The following is a 21,578-nucleotide window of genomic DNA, read 5'->3' on the forward strand; positions in this document are numbered from 1 at the left end:
CGAACAATGTTCCCTACATCTTGCCCAAGAAAATGTCTCTATTTATTCCACAATAATCCTGACTTAGTTTGTGAAGCCAAGACCTCTGAAAATCTCAAGATGAAGCTGACAGGCTACAGTGACAACATTTTTTAAATTTGTTTTTTAAAAGTAATCACTTTTGAAAATTTCTTTCAGTCTAGAAGCTTCTATCCCTCTAGGGCTTTCTTTATATCCCAGCATCAGTTTTCATGTGAAATAAGCAAGCTTTGTCTTGGGTGTTCTCTCTACCCAAAATGGGAAAACTCTCTTAGAACAATCACTCCTTGTCATGAATGTACTAATCTATGGCTGTTATTGACTGAAGTGAGGGTCAAAGATATTTTCTTCTACTTCCTATAGATAAGATTATCTTAATTGTCTTATCTATTGCATATTTGGACATCCCATAGGACATTTGCCCAGGTTATTTTATGAGCAAGGCAAATTATTGAACTACACCCCACTGTGATCGGAGAAGAGAGAGGCTTGCTAACACAACTTTGCTAAAAGTCATTCTGAAGCACCATTTCTTCCTCATTTCATTAATAACTCACAGTGGATTACTGAAAGATCATGCTTTAAAGATTCTCCCTACTACACAAAAAATTAAAAGCACAAGATAATGTTTGGAGATAGGTGACACATAATCTACAGAAGTGCTTCAAATAAAACATCTTATTAGAGTGGCAAGACTCTACATGGTCCCAGGAAAGTTTACATGGGGGAGTAAAAATAAATTATAATATCAACTAACATTTGCTGACTACTTATTACATGTCAGACACATAAAATGTGACTTACCTGTGTCATCTCACTAATTTTTCCAAATAATCAAATAACTAAGCACTAATATTATCTCCATTCTGTATATGAAATATATTATAAACAAGTATGTAAATATATAAAATATGCATGCATAAATGTGTGATTGTGTGTATATATAATTCTTAATTTTAAAATATTCTGTATTCATGGTGCAGACTCCAATGTCCTAAAGCCCTCCCAACCATCTCCAACATTCATTATAAATATCTGCTCTCATTACTAGATAATTATACACTAATAATCTTGCTTTTGATAAATTTAAGGACAATCCTAATAACTATGATTTATCGTGTGTTCTAAGTGTTTTCATAATTGACATCAACGCAAGATTATAAATAAATTTATCTGCTTTTACTGATAAGGAAACTGGAGCACAGGCATATTAAATAGCTTGCTTAAAGGCATGTACCTACTAAGGGACAGTGCCAGGCTTTAATCTAACCATACAGCACTGAGTCCATACTCTTAGCTGCCACTCTGTGTCTTTAAGTAGATTAACAATTTACTCTTTTAAAAGTCAATAAATCTGCTACTCAGGAGGCTGAGATCTAAGATCCCACTTTTAAGCCAGCCCAAGCAGAAGCGTTCATGAGATTCTTATTTCCACTTAAGCAGCAAAAAGCCAGAAGTGGAGCTGTCCCTCCAGTGGTAGAGAACTAGTCTTAAGTGACAAAGCTAAGAGACAGTGCCTAGGCTCCTGAATTCAAGCCCCAATGCTGGGGGGGGGGGGGGAGTCAATGTATTTGTCTTGTTTCTTCTAACGTTTGTGCCTAAAACGTCATTCTGTAAATGGGGAACCGCCCTATTTTGAATCTCACTAAGGTGAGTAACAATAAAAATCTAGCACCCTTACATTATCTGGTAAATAACTGTTTAACTCATTTAAAACGCTGAATATCCGGAACCTCTTGCTTAGGGCCTGATTAGTACAGAATCGTTAAAGAATTACCTCGAATGCTTGGGCTGGAAAGAGATCTGAAATAACTATTCTCCTAGGCGGGGAGAGAAAGAACGTCTGTGCTTCCTAAAAACGGCACGAAAAGCAGCTAAGGAATAAAAAGGGGGCGGGAGAGAGGCTTTAGACCAGCAGTTGCAAACGTCTAAAGTTACTGTATCTCCATCATTTCTAAATACAGGAGAGGTAACATTATCAGGCAATTCACAGAACTTTTGCTTTAGTCAGTCACTGCTGTGGTAACTTCACCCCCTCCTTAGTTAGGCCCCGTCCCCACTCCCACCCCACCCCCATCGCCCAGCAACCCACGGATCTTCAAGGGTGCAATTGAAAAGATCCACAAAGTCCGTGCAACCAGCCGCACAGGCACTCCGAGCCCTGACGTCCTTCCGACCGCGGTTGCCAGGCAACTGCACACTTAGGTCCACTACTACCGGCGCACCTGTTTGAGAGTCATCCCAGGAGGATCTGGCAATTCCAGGCCTTGCCAGGCATCCTTCCGGCCGCTGAAGCCTGTCCCTACCCCAACCTTGGGTTTGTGTCAGCCAGCTCTCACCTCCTACTCCCTAGTTGTCCGTTTCGGCTCCCATCTAGTCACCTCACACTTTTGGCGCCCTCATTCAGACAGACATCCTAGAAGTCTCATCTCCAAGAGCAACAAAGGCAAATTATCCTAGATGCACTTCCCGCCGAGAACAGATTCCTGGGAAGTGTAGTTCTTTTGGCCGACCTGTGAGGGCGCTTTAGGGAAACTGGACTACAACTCCCAGAAGTCTAAAGGAAAAATGGTACAGCTCTAAAACACGTCCCGGCTGCTCAGATTGTGTCCAGTGGGAAGGTTCTGCTGCTTATTGCTTGGCCAACTGCCTGAACTTCTTCTTTTTGTTTGCTTGCTTGTTTGTTTGTTGTTAGTTTGAGCATATATTAATTGTATAGTAAGATTTCATTGTAGTATTGCTATACGTGCCTAAAATATAATTTGACCAAATGCTCCCCAAATGCTCAAGATAAAAAAAAAAATGAGGGTCTTTAAGCATAGTGATTTACATAAAGAAATATTCTAAATCATGTAATTTGCAATTCTTTCAGCTAGAAGATCTGCTCTCAGTCAGAAAATATGTCACTGCAAATGGTAACAGTCAGCAATAACATAGCCTTAATTCAACCAGGCTTCTCACTGATGAATTTTGATGGGCAAGTTTTTTTCTTTGGCCAAAAAGGTTGGCCAAAGAGGTCCTGCCCCACGGGAGTTTTCCACTTTGATGTAAAACATAACTGTCTCAAACTGAAACCTGCTGTTTTCTCCAAAGATTCCTGCTACCTACCTCCTCTTCGGTACCCAGCCATCTGTTCATTTAAAAGTGGCTTTGACTCTGAAAAGTATCAATATATCATTCATGGAGGAAAAACACCGAACAATGAACTTTCAGATAAGTTTTACAGTATGTCTCTTATTTGCAAGAACAACAAAAAAGTGACTTTCCAGTGCACAGAGAAAGACTTAGTAGGAGATGTTCCTGAAGCCAGATATGGCCATTCCATTGATGTGGTGTATAGTCGAGGGAAAAGCATGGGTGTTCTCTTTGGAGGGAGGTCATATATACCTTTTACTCAAAGAACCACAGAAAAATGGAACAGTGTAGCTGATTGTCTGCCTTATGTTTTCTTGGTGGATTTTGAATTTGGGTGTGCTACATCATACATTCTCCCTGAACTTCAGGATGGACTATCTTTCCATGTCTCTCTTGCCAGAAATGATACTGTTTATATTTTAGGAGGACATTCCCTTGCCACTAATACTCGACCTGCCAACCTATACAGAATAAAGGTTGACCTCCCTTTGGGTAGCCCAGCTGTGAATTGCACAGTCTTACCTGGAGGAATCTCTGTCTCCAGTGCAATACTAACTCAAACAAACAGTGATGAGTTTGTTATTATTGGTGGCTATCAGCTTGAAAATCAAAAAAGAATGGTCTGCAATATTGTCTCTTTAGAGGACAACAAGATAGAAATTCATGAGATGGAAACTCCCGATTGGACACCAGACATTAAGCATAGCAAGATATGGTTTGGAAGTAACATGGGAAATGGAACTATTTTCCTTGGCATCCCAGGAGATAATAAACAGGCTACCTCAGATGCTTTCTATTTCTATATGTTGAAGTGCTCTGAAGATGTTGCGAATGAAGATCAGAAAATACTCACAAACAGTCAGACTTCAACAGAAGACCCAGGAGACTCTACTCCCTTTGAGGATTCAGAAGAATTTTGTTTCAGTGCAGAAGCAAATAATTTTGATGGCGATGATGAATTTGACACCTATAATGAAGAGGACGAAGAAGATGAATCTGTGACAGGCTACTGGATAACGTGCTGCCCTACTTGTGATGTGGATATCAACACATGGGTACCATTTTATTCAACTGAGCTCAACAAGCCTGCCATGATCTATTGTTCTCACGGAGATGGACACTGGGTCCACGCCCAGTGCATGGATCTGGCAGAAAGCACACTCATAAACTTGTCAGAAGGAAGCAACAAGTATTATTGCAATGAGCATGTGGAGATAGCAAGAGCATTACAAACTCCCAAACGAGTCTTACCCTTAAAACGGCCTCCAATGAAAGCTCACCGCAAGAAAGGATCTGGGAAACTCTTGACTCCTGCCAAGAAATCCTTCCTTAGGAGGTTGTTTGATTAGTTTTGCAAAAAAAACCTTTCATATTCAAACTTAATTGTTTTAGGCCTATTTTTGAAAATCATAACAATAATAAAATTAAATTCTGATTTTTATTTAAAATTCTTATTTTGGTTATGTGAATTAAGTGCTAGTGTTTTAATGCAAGCTAACTACAGTCAGATACATTTTTTAAGTATTTTACTCAGAGAAGTTTTAAAGGAGAATTTTTATCTGATTGTTTTTCACTCAGGAAAGATGTAATAATAATTAAAGTACATGTGTAGACTTATATCAATTTTGGTAAGAACCTGTAGAATAGGTAATGCAAATTTAGCACACAAAAAAACTAATACACAAATAAGTCAAATTGTTTTGCTCAACATAGCAGTTTGGCTGAAAATTAAAAATGATTAACTGTATATATCTCACCCTAGTGGTTTTATAACTTTTGGCAATCTCTTGCCTTATACCCATATGAAAAGAACAAATTATACATATATATACATATATATAATTATACATGTGTATGTATGATTTCCTCTAACATGATAGAAGACTAGACATTAAATTTAGTACCATTTAATTTAATGCATCATGTATTTCCTTCAAAACTCCCCTCTTTCTATGACATGATACCCTGATGATGTGTTAATCATATGAGTGAGTATTCATAAGACAACAGAAATCATTGCAATATAGAATTCTAGAAAAATAGGGGAATGAGCTTATGCTGAGAAATTAGCACCAAATAAACTTAATGGAAAAGAATTATGTTATTTGCCAAAATAATAGTTTTCAAATTTAGCAAGCAGGAGGTTGAAGTTGGGGAGAAATGTATATGAATGGGTATTTTTCTGGTTAACATGTAGAATTTGTTATTGCTAAATATTATAAAATCAGTGAACCTGCCAAGATTCAACTAGATACTTGCTGGATCATGTTTAAAGAAAATACTGAAGCTACAAGTCATCATTTGATTACTAGACACATTTAGAAACAAACATCCTGCCTCCTGAAGTATTTTTGGAATACTTCCTTAGGTTTAGCTATAGAAGCTCACTCAGCTAAAAATAAGGTAATATTAATAAATTGAACTCCACCCTGGAGATAAACTCCTGATACTGGAATTAACTTTGATGAACAAAATTGTATTCTCTTTTGATAATATTGCTTGATAAATATTTCTTTGGGGAAAGTGGATGTATAGACTTTTATGTCTATTATGTGTGTAAAATAATAAAATGTAAAACATGCCTTCTATTTGTATGTATTTGTTCAGATTATTACCATTTATAATTACCCAAATAAAGGTGAAGTTTGAATATTTTCAAAATGACTCTTCTATGACTTCTAGAAAACATCATATACATTGTGCCATCACCCTTCCATACTACATTCTGCTATGATGTCTGCATTTCTGCCTGCCTCGCTGTTATCAGTCTTTGAAGATGTATTAACCCTCAGACTTCACTAGGTCTCTCTCTCTCTCTCTCTCTCTCTCTCTCTCTCTCTCTCTCTCTCTCTCTCTCTCTCTCTCTCTCTCTCTCTCTCCCCCCCCCCTTCTCTCTTTTCACTGCTTCCAGACCCCTGGTGAGTTCACATGAACATAAAGAAATAATTCTGTCCCTTCCTCCCCAAGCTAATCAGCATGCCTTCCTTACAATCATCTAGATGTTGTCTATTTCCATACTACTTTTCTCAGATATCTCCTGATTGTCACTAAAAAATAAGTAAATAAAATAAAAACAAAAAGCAAAAAGAGAATCTCATTGTTGTTCAGTTAAACAGATGTCACTATTAGTTCATCTCTGTCTCCCGGAGCTCTGCCATGGAAATAAGATACACATCACCCTTGTTCCTGACTCCTGTAAACTTACTTGAGGTGTCTAATGTCCTCCTGAATTCTGCAGCACAGGGCACAAAGACTCCTTTTACTGAAACTCCCAATGTCTGCTCATTCCATCTTTCTCTCTAGCTTTCCCTACAGAAATCTTTTATGTCATCACGGAAACAGTTCTTAGTCATGTAAGCCACAAAATAAATAGAGAATGAATGAAGGATGAATAACTGAAGGGATAATCCATCAGCAATTATTAGATATTCTTCAAAGTATAGCACTAATGGCTTCAGAAGTTTTCTGTCCCCCCATGAAACATAAACTTCTGAAATGAAAAGTTAGAATAAAAGGAAGAAGTAGGAGGAACATAAGTCTCGTGTTGTCTTCCAAGATTCTAGCATTCAAAGTCCATCATGCTTCAGCCCGTGCAAAACCACCTATTTAATATAAGCACTGTCACTGCCCATGTTGCCTTGTAATGACTTCTGCCGCTGTGTAACTATGGTGAATATCTGACTTTTCCAACCAACTTTAAGTTCTCCCAGTACTAGAAGAAAGTCCTTGTAATTTCTAGACACTTAATGCCTGGCACATTGTTGGACTCCATTGAACCAAATGCTTGAATGAATTTCATCTACCTTCCATTGTGGGTGAGCAAGTAAAATTTATTTTATAATAATTATTTATTATGTTTTTCCTCATGTAGACTCAATTCCACCATGAAATATTATTAGTTTGTTATTGACTCTACAGTATCTACTAAGAGAGAGAGAGAGAGTAAACTAAAGATGAAACCAATTAACCTCTGACTGACTGCATAGGTGAAAGTAGAAAAATAAGTCTTAGCATAATAAGCAATAAACCAAAACAGTTCAAAATAATCCAATGAATTTGCACAATTAAATTGTATTTCTTGCCTATGTAAATATCAAGTTATTCTCCTGAGTGACTCTCTTCCAAAATCTATTTCAGGCTTGTCAGGCTTTTTCTGTTCAGTAAGTCTTCTATCTTTATCATCATATGTCCTCAAGAGTTCAGAGACAATGATAAGACAAACAAAACATGGAGAAAGTATACCCAACCAAATATTACAACCTGAAAATGATTCACCATTGGCAAATCCTCATCACCGGAGTTTGAGCTGACTCCTCACCATTGAGAGGGTAAGTTGGAATAGAGCTTAATTGTATGCCCAAAAAGGAGAAATGGATGCATGCATTTAGCCAGCAGCAGCTACAGTGCAGAGTATATCTAACCACCCCAGAGAGGTAGAGCTATTTACCTTGAAGTAGTAATAACCAGTACCGGTATAACTATGTTGAACTAAGAAAAGCTACCCATTCTCTATGTTTCCCTTACTACCTTTCACTTACACTATGTTAACGAGCTCTCAACTGGTATCCCAACCTCCTTTATCCTCCTACACCTCTGACTTTTCTGAAAATACAAACATCAGCCAAAACTTTGAAATCTGATGTTTCTATTGGGTGTTGGTTAGTCACACCTGAAGTTGAAATCTGAGCATCACAATTTGAAGTCATCTGAGCGACTGTTATCACCAATTCACCATCAAAAAAAAGCTGAGAATGTGAGAGAGGCCTATTAGGCAGCCTGTGTCCAAGGTCAAACATGAGACATTTTCCTGTGGAGCAGATGGTGTTCTCTCATGTTCTCAGATGTCTAGCTTCTTGAACTAAACAGCTACCAGTTTTGTGGGGTTTTTTGTTTTGTTTTGTTTTGTTTTTTACATCCTGGCCCTGGTTACTCTCTATTCAATGCTGTGTGTATGTGACCAAATCTAAGTCCACTCACAATTTTAAACAGTCTATTTTGTGTTTCTCTAAACAACTCTAGTACAATCTCTTACTAAGTCTTGTTACACAACAGTGAGGCAAATGATGAACCAATGCAACAGTGATACTCACTAGACACTATGCAGGAAATGAACTTTACAACCTGGGGGAAGGGGAGTCAGGGGGAGGGAAAGCAGGAGAAAATAAGGGAAGGGGTAACACTGAAAAGAAATGTACTCATTATCTTACTTCTGTAACTGTAACCTCTCTGTACATTATCTTTGCAATAAAATCAAATTTAAAAAGAAGTAGAGTTGTTGCTAAAATGGCAGGAACTAGCCTTGAGCAAAAAAAGTTCAGGGCCTGAGTTCAAAGCTCAGTACCTAAAAAAAAAATCTTCATTTTCTTTGGGTCAAAATCCAAATGCTTTATTATAGCATGGTATGATTCTGCCATCCTTCCCCTTTCCTATACTCTATACCTGATTCCCATCAATGCTGAGTATCCTCCAAATGGAAATATCCTTCCCCTATCATCCATTTCAAGCTTTATTCAATAATGATGTTTTCCAGGAAGACTTTAGCCTAAAAAATTCTAACACTCACCTTTTCACCCAAACTATCTCTCTTTATAGTGTCGATCAACTTACATGGCAATTATTTATCTATCTGTCTTTTCTGGCAGTGGGATTCTATAAAGAAACCACAGTTTCTTTCTTAATTTTATATGCCCAACAGAAAGCATAATTTGAGGCTCATTATAATTGTTCAATAAGTGTTCATTGGATTGAATTGAGTTCATTATATATAGACAGAAAGGAAGCCAGTTCTGAAGTTGTCTTGCGATTTTTATGACTCTGATAAATGCATGATGGACTGTCAAGATAAATTCATTGTTCTAAGTAATACTTTGATCAATCATAATACCTCGGAACTCAGAAAACAAAAGTACAGCAAAACTCACAGAAGGAAATTAGGTCCTGACTTAAATTTATTCTTTTTCTACTTGAAAGGAAGCACATGATATAGAATAGTTATCATGGTAAATTTAGAAAGAACAGACAGCCATTATAATCCCCAGTGACAAGAATTCCAAACTACTTATACGCTATCAGACTTCACACTAGTATGGAAATTGCTGTTTGACTTGGAATTTACCATAAAAGACACCATATTTTCCCAAACCTAATTCTGTCAGGAAGAATCTAACATGGCACAGTCACTTCTAAGAGAAGTAATTCTTCATCCTGTCTCCAAACATCACTCTAACAAACATGTATTCAATTAACTTGAATAAGGAGGAAAAGTATAATCATATGCCTGTTGAAGGTTGATCAGTAAGTGTAGTTTGGGAGCTGAATCTACAGTTCAATTCCTCTTTCATTAGTGTTTTGGACAGTATCTAGCAATAAACAGTTATTAAAAGTCCAAGATTGAGAAATACATCAAGGATAGGACATAATATAGAAGGTCTCCACTTGAAATATGTGAAAGATAGAAAAATTGCAGGTAATGTCAGAATCTCAGCATCCAGACTTTGCATTATGTTTATGAAAAGAAACAGTATCCCAAAGCTCTGGCATTTGGTGCATTTTGTAAACACAATGCTCATCTATAAAGCAACCTTATAAACACATTGTTCTCTCAACTTCACCTGAAGTTCTATGTGAAGATTGTTTGATTAATAAAATGCAATTTGCATATCTTTAGTTTATGGTTTTGTGATGTAGTTGGGCCAACTATCTTTGTGTCCAATAATTTATTTATTAACATGTAAAATCTTAAGCTTTCAAAAGATAATTTGCTGGAGAAGATTTTATATTTTCACCAGGTTTGGAAAAAATTGAAAAACAAATGAAAGGTTTATTATTTAAATCTGGAAACAAATTACCTCCTCTGACTTTAGGATAGATTATGCTCTTTATGAGTATGCTAATATTCTTTACTTCAAAGAATAACAAATATATTTGTATTTCTTTCAAGGCAAAGGTGTTTTAAGTGTTGTACTCAATGCTACTAAAATGCAAAAATGTAATGACAATATAAATCAAAGTTCTTTTCAAATATTAAGCTTTTATTTCAAACACAACTTCAAAACTGAACAATAATGACATTATTAATGAATGAAAATATTAAAACAATAAGTTGAAAGTCAATCCTTTTAATTTGAAAACAATTAATAATAACAATTAACAGGTTCTATACGTGAAATAAAACCATTGCATCCTGGTACTCAAAATTTCCTTAAAGAGAATTAAAAAAAAAAACTCTTGGAAATCATTAAACAAAATGTATGATTATTTGCAAGAAAGTAAAATGAAGTGATTCCATCAGAAGAAAACTCTCATAAAAAATTAATTCTGAGGTGTACTTATAGTAGATTCCTGTAGTTGATGGGGGAAAGGTGAGATGGGTACAAAATGCCTACTTTCATTTAAAAATCTCTTAGCATAGAAAGAATAAAACATCAGTCATACAACAACTAACGATACAAACATTTATAATCAAAAACCAGCAGTAGTACCTACAAATCCTGCCTTCTGGCTTATGAAATTTGAATTCTCTTTGATGTAAATGAGTCCCCTACTGTTAGCCAAGCAAATCTTTATCTCCATCCATATTCTGTGAAAACAAATTCAGGCAAAGCAAAATTCCAGTTCACTTGGAAGAAAAAGACATCTTTCCCTACTGCTCTGGCATCTGTGAGTGTGTGTATTAGTCTCAAAGCTCTTCTTAACCTCATACCAACTATTCATCAATTTTCATCAGCAACTCTCACTGGTCCCTGCAGTGCACCTCAGTGGGTTGGCAGGGAAACTTGCAGAAACATGTTTCACAGGAGAAAGAAAAAGAAAAACAGAACACATTGCACTTCAGAAGTCCCAGTCTATACTTCAAAAAATAATACTCCATTCACTGTGGTGAATTTCCCTGAAGCATGTGACTGCACTTACAATGAACATTATTAAAGAATAAAACTCAAATACAAACCCAGGGTTTAGGATATATAACGATAGGAGTCATTTATTCATATTGAAATTCCTGTGGCCAGATGTTCTTGAGGTTTCTCAAAAATGTGATCTGATTAAGGAACCAGTGGGAAGGTTGTCCTATAAATCATGTTCTTAGTCACATGAATTGGAAATAGTTCCTACAATGCTAGAAAACGGGGATTTAATATTGGAAAGTATTTACAGTGCCACCAGTTGAGTAACAGATAGAAACAAGAGGCTGGGTGTCTACAAAACAGCATGCTTCAAGGAGCAGGATGATTATATGAATTTAGTGGCTTATTAGTGCACAGACATGCTGTATGGATAAGTCAGGATGAAGGGAAGGAAGGGAGGGGTGTCTTGGAAAGCCCATTTATTTCCAAAATGCAAAATGAAGAGTTAGGCAGAAAAAAAGCAATATTAACATATGTACATGTTTTGACAACTAAATTATGAATGTCTTTGATATTCTCCATGTAAAAAGCAAGGAAAACTGATGCATTTTTAATGAAAGACACTGAGTTCAATCCCTGTAAAAAGCACCAAATGCATACCATTTAAGATAATGTCACTGATGCATGTTTGACAACTAAATTACAAAGCTCTTTGATATACTGTGCATAACGAGTGGCAATTATGGCCAATAAAATCAAAGAAAGAAAAAACTAATTAACACTAACATATCATTATGACTCACTAGAACATAAAATTCCATGCTTGCTCTAAATTGCTAGCAACTGGAAAATCCCAAATTCCTAAGGATGCAGACAATAGTTTTCAAATTACTGGAGCCAGAAGAGATTCTCACTGACTCTTTAGATGTATAGCATTACTTTCTTCTGTCAGAAAGTTCAATACATACAAATGCCTTATTTATAAGTTTATCTGATTTGGGGAAGGGAAGGGCAAACACAGAAACGGTGGGACAAAAGGTAAACTAATTCAGCAGTGAAACCCACTAGACACTATGTGAAATGAACTAAACAACTTGGGGGGGGGATGGGAAAAACTGGGAAAGATTAAGGGAGGGGATGACACTATTCAAAAGGAAATGTACTCATTATATGAATCATGTAACTGTAACCCCTCTGTACATCGCCTTTACAATAATTTTTTTAATTCACCCAGTTCTAAGCTAGGCACTCGTATATCACATCTGTAATGGCTACTCTCCTGGCTAAGATCTGAGGACTGAGAGGTTCAAAATCAGCCAAGGCAAGAAAGTCCATAAAACTTATCCACAATTAACCAGCAGAATGCCAGATGTGGAGCTGTGGCTCAAGTGGTAGAATGCCAAGTCTTGAGGAGTAAAAAAAGCTAATCAAAGATCCATAGGCCCTGAATTCAAGCACCAGTACACACACACACACACACACACACACACACACACACACACACACACACACACACACACACACACACACAATTTACTCACTCCTGCCACTGAAAGATGTCATCTCAGAGTTATAAACTGTAATGACAGTTGTGGCTCCTGATTCTGATACTGATTTATAAACCAAACTAGTGATTAATTTTAGTGGTACAAAAACAAAACCAAGAAAATTAGAAACAAAAAGAGTAGGCTCAAATTGAAGATCAGGTATTGATCATGCCTGTAACTTCAGGAAAATTATTGAACCCTCCCTCCAATACAATATAATGCCTACACCATAGAATTCTTGTGAGGCAAAATAAGTATAAAAAAGAATAGCAACATGGAAAAAATAAACAATATACAAATATTAATTCTTCCACTGCATTATGAGTGGTCAGCTAAACTCAACAAGGGAGAAAAGTGCAGTTAATATGGCTATGAAAATTTCAATACACTGAAACTTAACTGATCATAACTGAAGGAATAACACATAGCAAAGGAGGAAGACTCTATGAAACCTATATTTTACTAAAATTGTCCCAAATTTTATATAGAGAAAAATCTGGCAAAAACTTTTAGTGTGACACTAAATGTGATTTTAGACACTGAGCAAACTTTAAAAAAAAGACTCTATAACCTAGTGATTGTATGGGGAAAAAAATCTTAGACTCTAAATTACTTGAAATCCAAGAGGAAACACAATCAAACTTGACTACTGATAGCTAATGAAACAGGTATTTGGGGAAGAAATGTATTGTCTAACTTCATTATTGAAAAATTCAGGACAGCAGTAGATGACCTCTTAAACTCCAAAGGTGGCAATAGAAATACCACTTCAACTCAGAAAAGTGCTGATTTCCTGAAACTTTTTTGAATGTAAGTTATTTCTGCATACATGTAATGAATGAAAAAAAATGCCCTGAGAGAGCATTCTGTAGGTGTCATTTGCACCATTCAAAATGTGAGCTATTGTCAAAGGAACCTTCAAAGCGCGTTTTAATCTTATAGAATAAATCAAGATGTTCGAAATGTATAAAATAAAGAATTTTACCAAAAAATGAAATAGAAAAAAAAAACATTTCTCTCAATACAAAAAAAATACTAAATTGAGACTTAAATAAAAAGACAACAAGACAAATTCCTTTCCTGGCCTTGCTGGCTGTTCTTTGACAACCTTGGCTTTGATTTCCAGGATACTCAAGCTTCACACACCACACACACACACACACACCTTTGTTCATCTCGGGTCCCCTGCAGTTACTTCTGCGCTGAGCTACTGAGCTTTCAAATAACTGATTTCTCCTGTTGCTTTTCTGAGCTTACTAAAGTGGCTCGGGCAATCGGCTCATCCGTTATCCGTGCCTGACCTTGGTTACAGCACCTGTGGCCTTTCACTCCAACTTCTGGGGTGGTGATTCCTCCACACACACACCGAAGTAAAGGATGCTAGAAGGCCTCCTTGCAACCCAAAGGAAGATTGAGCTGCCCTCCCAAACAAGATAAAAAATACCAACTCCTGAGGGATTTTCCTACTCAAAACTCCATTGAATCTTGGCTTTCCAAATAGTCTTCCGGAGTTGATGTGTCCCCGACGGTTACCTTAGAATCTATGGTAAACCCACAGTCTTTTAATGCTTTGTGAGCATTCATAAACTTCTGGAGATATTTGGACGTATACAGCCAGTGATGCTTCAAAACATCTTCCATTTCATAACACTTGGACTGCCTGGCGTTCATTTTCCGGAAACGTCTGAACAGTTTGTTCCCAGATTCGTTTCCTTCACTAGCCCAAGCCCCAATAGAGCCATCCCTCTCAATAATTTCAGGGACGTGTGCCAAGGTCTTGTGAAAGTAATTGGTGATTTTGCCCTCATACCTGTACTTGAACTTGGTAGACAGCAGCTCGGCAAAGCGCTGCGAGTTGAAACTATACTGGCAGAGGGCCTCTGGGCACTCTTTAGCCGGGCATGAGGAGCGCCACACGGGCTTCATTTTCAGGTAAAGGTCCATGAGCTCCCTGAGAGCTTCGTGCCTCTCCTGGGAGGGGACTAATTCGCAGACCGCCTCCACCGTCTCTTTGGTCATGAGCCTCCTGGCAAAGTTGCCATTCATCCTCATGATGGGCTTGAGGTTCATCTTCTTCCGCAGATGCTTGTCCAGCGTGGCCTGCCAGCGTTTCCTTTCCTCTTTGGAAGCCCCGGGGTGTTTATACACCTCTCCGATCTCCAGCTGGAAGATCTTGTAGAACTCCGCGGCGTTGCCAATGTCACAGTGGAGGGCGTCGATGGAAGGGACGGTCTCGATGAAAGGCTTGGCGGAGACGCCTTTCACGCGATCCCGCAGCTCTTCCACCGATTCGTGGTAGGGGTTGGAACGCCAGACCTCGTAGCGCTCCAAGTTCTCCGCGTGGCTCCTGGTGATCGAATGCAAAACGAGATTCTGGGAGGCCTCCAGGCGGGTGGCATCACACAGGGTACAGATGTAGACGGAGCCTGAAGCCTCCAGACCTTCCACTTCCCGGACCAGTTTCTCATCGTACCCGGTGCCCCTGAAGATAAACCTGAAAGTCCGGAGGATCCCTCCCATGTCCAGCCTCAACTCGCTGCTCTTCATGGCCTCCCTCTCGGCGATGAGAGGGCTGAGGATGGCCGTCAGGGTCTCGTGGTCAGACTCATCCGCCAGCATCAGGCACAGGGGCTTGCAGCACAGCTCTGAGTTGGGCTTGGCTTCCTCGAACACCTGCGCCGTGCGTGCACCCTGGGCCACGCTGATCCTCATGATGGTGAAGGAGAAGCGAACGGCCTTTTCCGGGACGGCTGGTCCCGACCCATGCTTCTCACTGACGTCCCCCATGCCGTCGCAAGACTCCTTCACCACCACGGTGAACGGCCCGCTCAGGTAGTCCTCGATATCCTGGGATCTCAGGCCTTCCAAGATCTCTTCTTCCATGTCCATCAGGGCCGACACCAAGGCCGCGTCGTAGCGGAACCGCTTGGCAATGGTGTCCACCGGGTAATCATCCACCGAGGTGGACAGCCCCGACAGACCGTCGATGATGCCAACGTCGGTGCGGGATGACACCTGCTTCAGAGGTGGCTTCCACTCGAAAGGGTGGTGGCCCGGCAGGAGGACCTTCTCGGCATTGCGCAGGGCGTGGAGCGGCTGGAAAATCTGCCTGCCCGTGATGGCTTTCACGGTCCTGTACATCTTGTGGTACTGACTGCAGCTGAGGAAGGTGTTGACACGGATAGCCAAGCAAACGGCCGGCTGCAGGCCCGAGCCCCGGCCTTGCATGATGGCTTCCAGCTCGTCGGCTTGTCTGTGTTCGTTTCTCGCCCTCAGCGCCAGCAAGAACAAGGTCAGGCACACGGATTTTACATCTCCACCTTCCTCTTTGTCTGCAAACGCCTTCACTTGCAGCTTGAGCTCCCTCAGTCGGTGCTTCTGAGCCCTGCGGGTCAGGGACAGGAGATGCTGACGGGGTCGCCCCCCTTTATTGATGTGCACCAACGTCTCTTTCGACTCCTTGTGGCTTGAGACGTGGTGGTTGTATTTTTCCAAGCTGACCTCCTCGTTGCACTCTTTGGCGGGGCATTTGACTAGGAGAGAGTTCAGGATGCTCAGAAAGGATTTCCCTGGACTCTCCAAGTCAGTAGGGAAACAGGGATAGCGACACGAGGGGCAATAGCTCCCCATGACTTTGAGACATCTGAAGATACAGACCCTGCAAAAGACGTGCTTGCAGCTGGTCTCCACCGGGTCTGCCAGAATGTGTTCACAAATCTGGCAGGAGATGGATTTCAGGAAGTAGGCGGGGAAGTCCACTGCCAGGAGCTTGGTGCTGAGATGTATCTGACTGCAGCTGGCAATCTGCTTCATGACTGCCTTGCTGCTGACCTTTGCCCGAGCTCTTCTCTTGCGCTGCCGGACTTGTCTGGCTCGATCAAGCATCATTTTGATTCTTTTGCTGAGCTGCCCATGGGTGTGATGTCTCCTCCTCCTGAGCCCCTGCCGGGTAGAGTGGCAGACATCACAGGATGGTGAGTGGGGGTGCCACTCCATGGTTGTGTTCCTGGGGAAGTAAACCTCACGAGGAGCACTGCTAAATCTGCGGTGCATAATGCTCCAGCAATTGTGGCAGAATTCAGTGGGGTGGATCGAGTCGACATCTGCTTTCACATCAATCCGGAAAACCCTGGCGATGAGGTCAGGCCAGGAAGTGGCTCTCTTTTCCTTCTTCCGTAAAAGGCTTTGGGTTTTCGCATCCACCGGCCCATGGACAGGGTATCTCCTCCTGTGTTTATCAGTTTGAAAAGAATTCCCGCAGATGCGGCAGAAGTGTCGGAGGTTGGCTTGGTGGATGGCTTTGGCTCTTGTTTTCTCATCATCGTGGGCTCTCTTTGAAAACTTAGGGTGGCCCTGAAATGCTGGTTGAATCAGGACTGCCTTCTGAACTCCAGCCTTTTCCGGGACTGATGGTGATTGCTCTAAAGCAGGGTTCCCCTCAGATGCCTCCTTCTTTTCCTTTTGGGCTTCCTCCGGTGCCTTTTCAAAAGATCTCACCCTGAATAGCTTAAATTTCCACTCTGCGAATTTAATATGTGGATGTTGAATTTCATCAGGAGCAGAACTGAATCCCAAGGTGGGTGGCAAGAAGGCAGCCATGCTGATGGAGGTGCCTGGGATAGTGAAAACAAGCCAGATCAGGAAACAGGTCAATATTCTACGGATGCATAGGAGAGTCATACAAAGAAAACAAATGCGACATTTAATTACTCATCCTTTTTTAATACATGTTTGACATGCTCTGCTTTTTATTATCTTTTTCATTTTTTTATTTTTAATAAGGAGTTGTAAAAGCGGGTTACAATTCCAGAAGTCAGGTTACAAGTACAGTGCTTCTTGGTCAGTGTCAACTTCCTTTGTTCTCCTGAATTTCCCCTCTCTTATTCCTACCCTCAAGTTACATAGTTCATGCTTTACATAATGTACATCGAATATAATGACTGTGTTTGCTCACCCTGCCTCCTTCCATTCATGTGTCCCCCTTTTTGCCTTCTCTCACCCACGAAAAATCTGTTTCCACTTCTTGATAGTCATTTTGATAAACACTACATTAGTTGTTCTGAGGAATTACACCTTCTGATTCTTTCTCAAACTATATTATCCTTTAATCAGTTTGTTTCTGTGTATAATGTATTAAGCCTGTGTATATTATCTTTCATATTTGTGTTTTAGATCTAGCTTCCACATCTGAAAGAAAACATGCTCCATCTGTCTCTCTGAGACTGGCTTACTCCATGTAACATGATTTTTGCCAAGCTCATCCATTTCCCTGCAAATTATATAGTATTATTCGTTCTAAATGAATTAGTAAATTTCCATTGTATATGCGTACCACATTTGCTTTTTTTAACCTATGCAGATATTTATTTTAGCATTTCCTACTATTGTGTATTTGTTTCCTCTTTATTCCAACCTAGGAATGATAATTTAGAAAAAAAAGCTTTTCATTGAGAAGTAACAAATATACAACAGGGTATGCAAATCCTAAGCATTTTTATCTCAATGAAAAATGTTGGTTTGTGTAGACAGCACTCAAAGGTACAGAACACACTTTATCACTTCCAGAAGGTATCTTCATGGTCTCCCCTTAGTCAATGATTTGCAGAATAAAACTCAATTTTCAACATTGCCAAATGCCACAGTTCATCCTGCAGTTGTGCAGATTACCTTCACCACTCCCTGTCACCAACAGACTGCAGCCCATCCTCCAGGGAGACCTCTGGAGGAAGAGTTGTCATCTACCAAACAAGAGGTGTGAGCTCCACCTTCAGAGCTCCCAGAGTTTGGATAAGCTTCTGAAAGCCATCTAGAATCCCAGCTCAGCCTGAAAAACCTTTTGAGGGAGTCACACCTCCAGGTGAGCAGAAGGCTCCTGTGCAAGCTCCAGAGGCCCCCATGGACAGCATAGACACAAGTCTCCCAAACCATGAGCTGACAGCTCAATCTCTAGGAGAGGTCCAAGCCCACCATGCCAAGAGCTTCCTGAAGAATCTTCTCCAAGCCAACAATAGAGCACAACTCTGCTCCCCCAAGCCCTCCGAAAGTATTGAGTTTCCAGCCAGCCAGCAAGGACTTCCAGTTCTATCACCAATACCCAGTATGGATTATAGTATTCCTCTGCTGTCAGATAGCTGGGGATTTTCACCTTTCGATCTAATGAACTAGCATTGCCTAAAACTGCAGTGAAACATGTGGATCTGGAGATAACCATAACTCCACAGACTAATGAGCCAGTTGAATTTTCTCCAACCCAGTCTGGTCTCCCTTCCCAGCCTCTTCAAGGCCCTGAAAATGTTGGATCTTCCTCAGACCATCAAGAGACTACAACTCAGACTCCAAATTCTCACAAGCAGCAAACTGCTTCTACAACTTCTCTAATGGCTTCATCTCTGCCTGCACAACTCCCTGAGTAGGGGGAGTACTTCCAGTACTTCCGATGGACATAGAATTTCCCTCAACTCAGGATGACGATCCAACTCAGCTTCCAGTGCCACCTCATGAGATGGCAGTGCAAGCTCCAGTGCATTATGAGATGACAGGTCCCACTCCAAATCAAGATGTAACTCAGAGTCCAGTATTGCCCAGTGTCACATCTCAACCTGTGGACCTGGAACTCACACTCCAGAAATCTCTACTATAGCCAAACATTCTAAGGACCTAAAAAAGCGCCCTTGGGTAACACTTCAACCTGTACACATCCAACTGACTGTAACTGTGCAAGCTGTTGTTGAAGATGAACTTCCTCCAATAGTAGATGAGGCCCCAGGTCTGCCTACAAAGCAGAGGTTTGTGGGGCAATCTGAAGAAAATCAGGAGGTGACAGTTCTCATCACAGGTCAGAATGAAACTCAGCATCAGCATTGCCCAATGTGACATTTCAACAATTTGACCTGGAAGTTACAGTAACTCCAGACTCCACCATAGAGCATGAACATTCTTCAGCTCTGAAGATGACAACTTCTCCAGAAGAACCTGAGGTAACCTTGCTACCCCCAGATAAGATTTAGTCTCAGCATCCCCATCTGACTGAAATCACAGTTCATCCTTTTGATGTGGAAATTACCTTCACTCCAGAATCCAATATGGAGGTTGGACTGTCTCCAACCATACAGGAGACCTTAACTGACCTTTCAACACCACCCAGGGATTCTCCAACTAAAGCCCCATTTTCCATCACAGGTCTGACTCAACCTGGACTCCAATGACACACAAGGTCACATCTCAACCAATGCCTACTGCTTTCCACAACTTCAGGACCTACTACAGAGAGTGAAAATTCTCCATCCTTGAAGAAGACCACAGTTCCTCTACAAGTAACAAATCCACTTCAAGGTCAGCAACCTATTAGTTTCTTCAAATATGCAGACAGTGTCTGCAGGAGACCCCCATTGAAGCTCTGCATGAGACCAAAACAGCACAACCTCTGCAAAAGACCCCACCACAGACACTGCAGGAGATTCCAACTCAGGCTTTGCATGAGACTCCAGCAAAACTTGTGCATGAGACCCCAGCACAACCTCTGCTGGGGATCCCAACTCAGCCCCTGCAGGAGACTCGATAACTCAGTTTCTACAGGAGATCTCCACTCACTGGCCACAGGAGACCTTAACACAGATTCTGCACAAGACTCCAGCACAGCCTCTGCAGGAAACTCTAACACATCTGCTGTATGAGCTTTCAGCACAGCCTTAGCAGGACACTGCAATACAGGCTCAGCAGCAAACTTCAGCACAGCCTGTGCAAGAGATCCCAACTCAGCATCTGCAGGAGATCCCAACCGAAGACTTCAACTCAGCCTTGGCAGAAGACCTCAACTCAACCTCTTTTGAAGCCATTAAGTCAGCCTCACTGGAAGACTCTAACTCAGCCTCCGTGGAAGACCCAACTCAGCCCCTACAGCCAGAGTTGGAGCCTGAGGCTAAACCTCCAACATCAGGCTATCAGCCATTGTCAACAAATACAAAGACTGTACCTGGTGCCATCCTGAAGAATATTAGAACTCTTCCTCCAAAGCTCACTGAGGTGACACTTCCACAGCCATACAGATTTCAGACTCGGCATCCAACCCTGATTCAAGGCACAGTTAACCCTCTGAGTCTGGAACAACTTACTAAGACTCATTTTTCAACAACATCCACCACAGAAAATGCTTTAGCTGTGCAAACAGAATAGAAGGCCCCTCCAAGCATCAACTTATGTGAGCTCTGTCACTGCCAAGACCAGACATGTGTGGATCTCAGCCCAAGTCAGAGGCTCCACCAAGTTCCTGTGCCAAACTTTTCACTGTCTTGCAAATATCACCCTACCTCCTTTGTGCTGGGCATTCTGCCTGGCATCCTTTTCTCAAGGTCTTCCTTGTCTCTCCATCCAATACTGAGTAATATTTACTATTTTCTTTTGGTCGTGGGGCTTGAACTCAGGTCCTGAGTGCTGTCCTTGAGCTATTTTGCTCAAGACTAGCAACTTCAAGGCACAGTGTCACTTCCAGTTTTCTAGTGGTTAGTGGAGATAAGAATCTCATGGACTTTTCTTCCCCAGGGTTGGTTTCAAACCTAGATCCTCAAATTTCAACCTCCTAGGACTAGGATTACAGGCATGAACCACCCATAACCTGGCTGGCTTTTTAACTTCACTTCTTCACTTTCCTTGTTCTGTTTCCTATTGTATCCATTCTCCAAGCTTTTATTTGAGGTTGCCCTTTGTTTCCAAGAAGATTCTGAGTCACAGAAGTTCTCATAGGAATTCAAAATTGTACCACTGTATTTTGGACACTGCACCACCCATCACTTTAGCGATGGCAGCTGGGACAGCTCCACCTTCAGGTGGTCCAAGCTGCTGCAGCAGCTCCTCCTTTTTGCCGCACAGATCTCAGCCATAACTGCAAGTAGCTGCCGTGGCCTTCACCTCCTCAGAGGGAAAGAGCTGTACCACATTTTCTTGATCCACTCATCCATTGTAGGGCATCTGGGCCATCTCTGTCACTTAGCTAGATCTCTTGTTTTAATATACTATTGGGAATTAAATGTTGATCATA

General features: G+C 40.8%; 3 protein-coding genes across 7 annotated transcripts in view; 1 reads left to right on the forward strand and 2 right to left on the reverse strand.

Annotated features, from left to right (window-relative positions):
* Iftap (intraflagellar transport associated protein) overlaps nt 1–4,027 on the reverse strand; it is a 69,097-nt gene extending 65,070 nt beyond the window's left edge. The window contains exons 1-2 of one of the 5 annotated variants that reach the window (XM_070032566.1): nt 2,111–2,173; nt 1,796–1,892 (exon numbers count right to left, since the gene is read on the reverse strand). The gene's annotated coding sequence lies outside the window, so the exon portion shown is untranslated. The other 4 variants (XM_070032568.1, XM_070032564.1, XM_070032565.1 and 1 more) reach the window with 4 other exon arrangements.
* On the forward strand, nt 2,919–4,502 carry Rag2 (recombination activating 2). The gene has a single exon (XM_070032562.1). It carries the CDS (start codon nt 2,919–2,921, stop codon nt 4,500–4,502), a length of 1,584 nt encoding a protein of 527 aa, XP_069888663.1.
* A 9,509-nt stretch (nt 4,503–14,011) lies between these two features.
* Rag1 (recombination activating 1) lies at nt 14,012–17,143 on the reverse strand. The gene has a single exon (XM_070032561.1). The coding sequence runs from the start codon at nt 17,141–17,143 to the stop codon at nt 14,012–14,014; it is 3,132 nt and encodes a 1,043-aa protein (XP_069888662.1).
* Between the last annotated feature and the right edge of the window lie 4,435 nt (nt 17,144–21,578).

This window comes from Dipodomys merriami, unplaced genomic scaffold, assembly GCF_024711535.1.
Source record: "Dipodomys merriami isolate MVZ:Mamm:240054 unplaced genomic scaffold, mDipMer1.0.p SCAF_21, whole genome shotgun sequence".
Lineage (NCBI taxonomy): Eukaryota > Metazoa > Chordata > Mammalia > Rodentia > Heteromyidae > Dipodomys > Dipodomys merriami.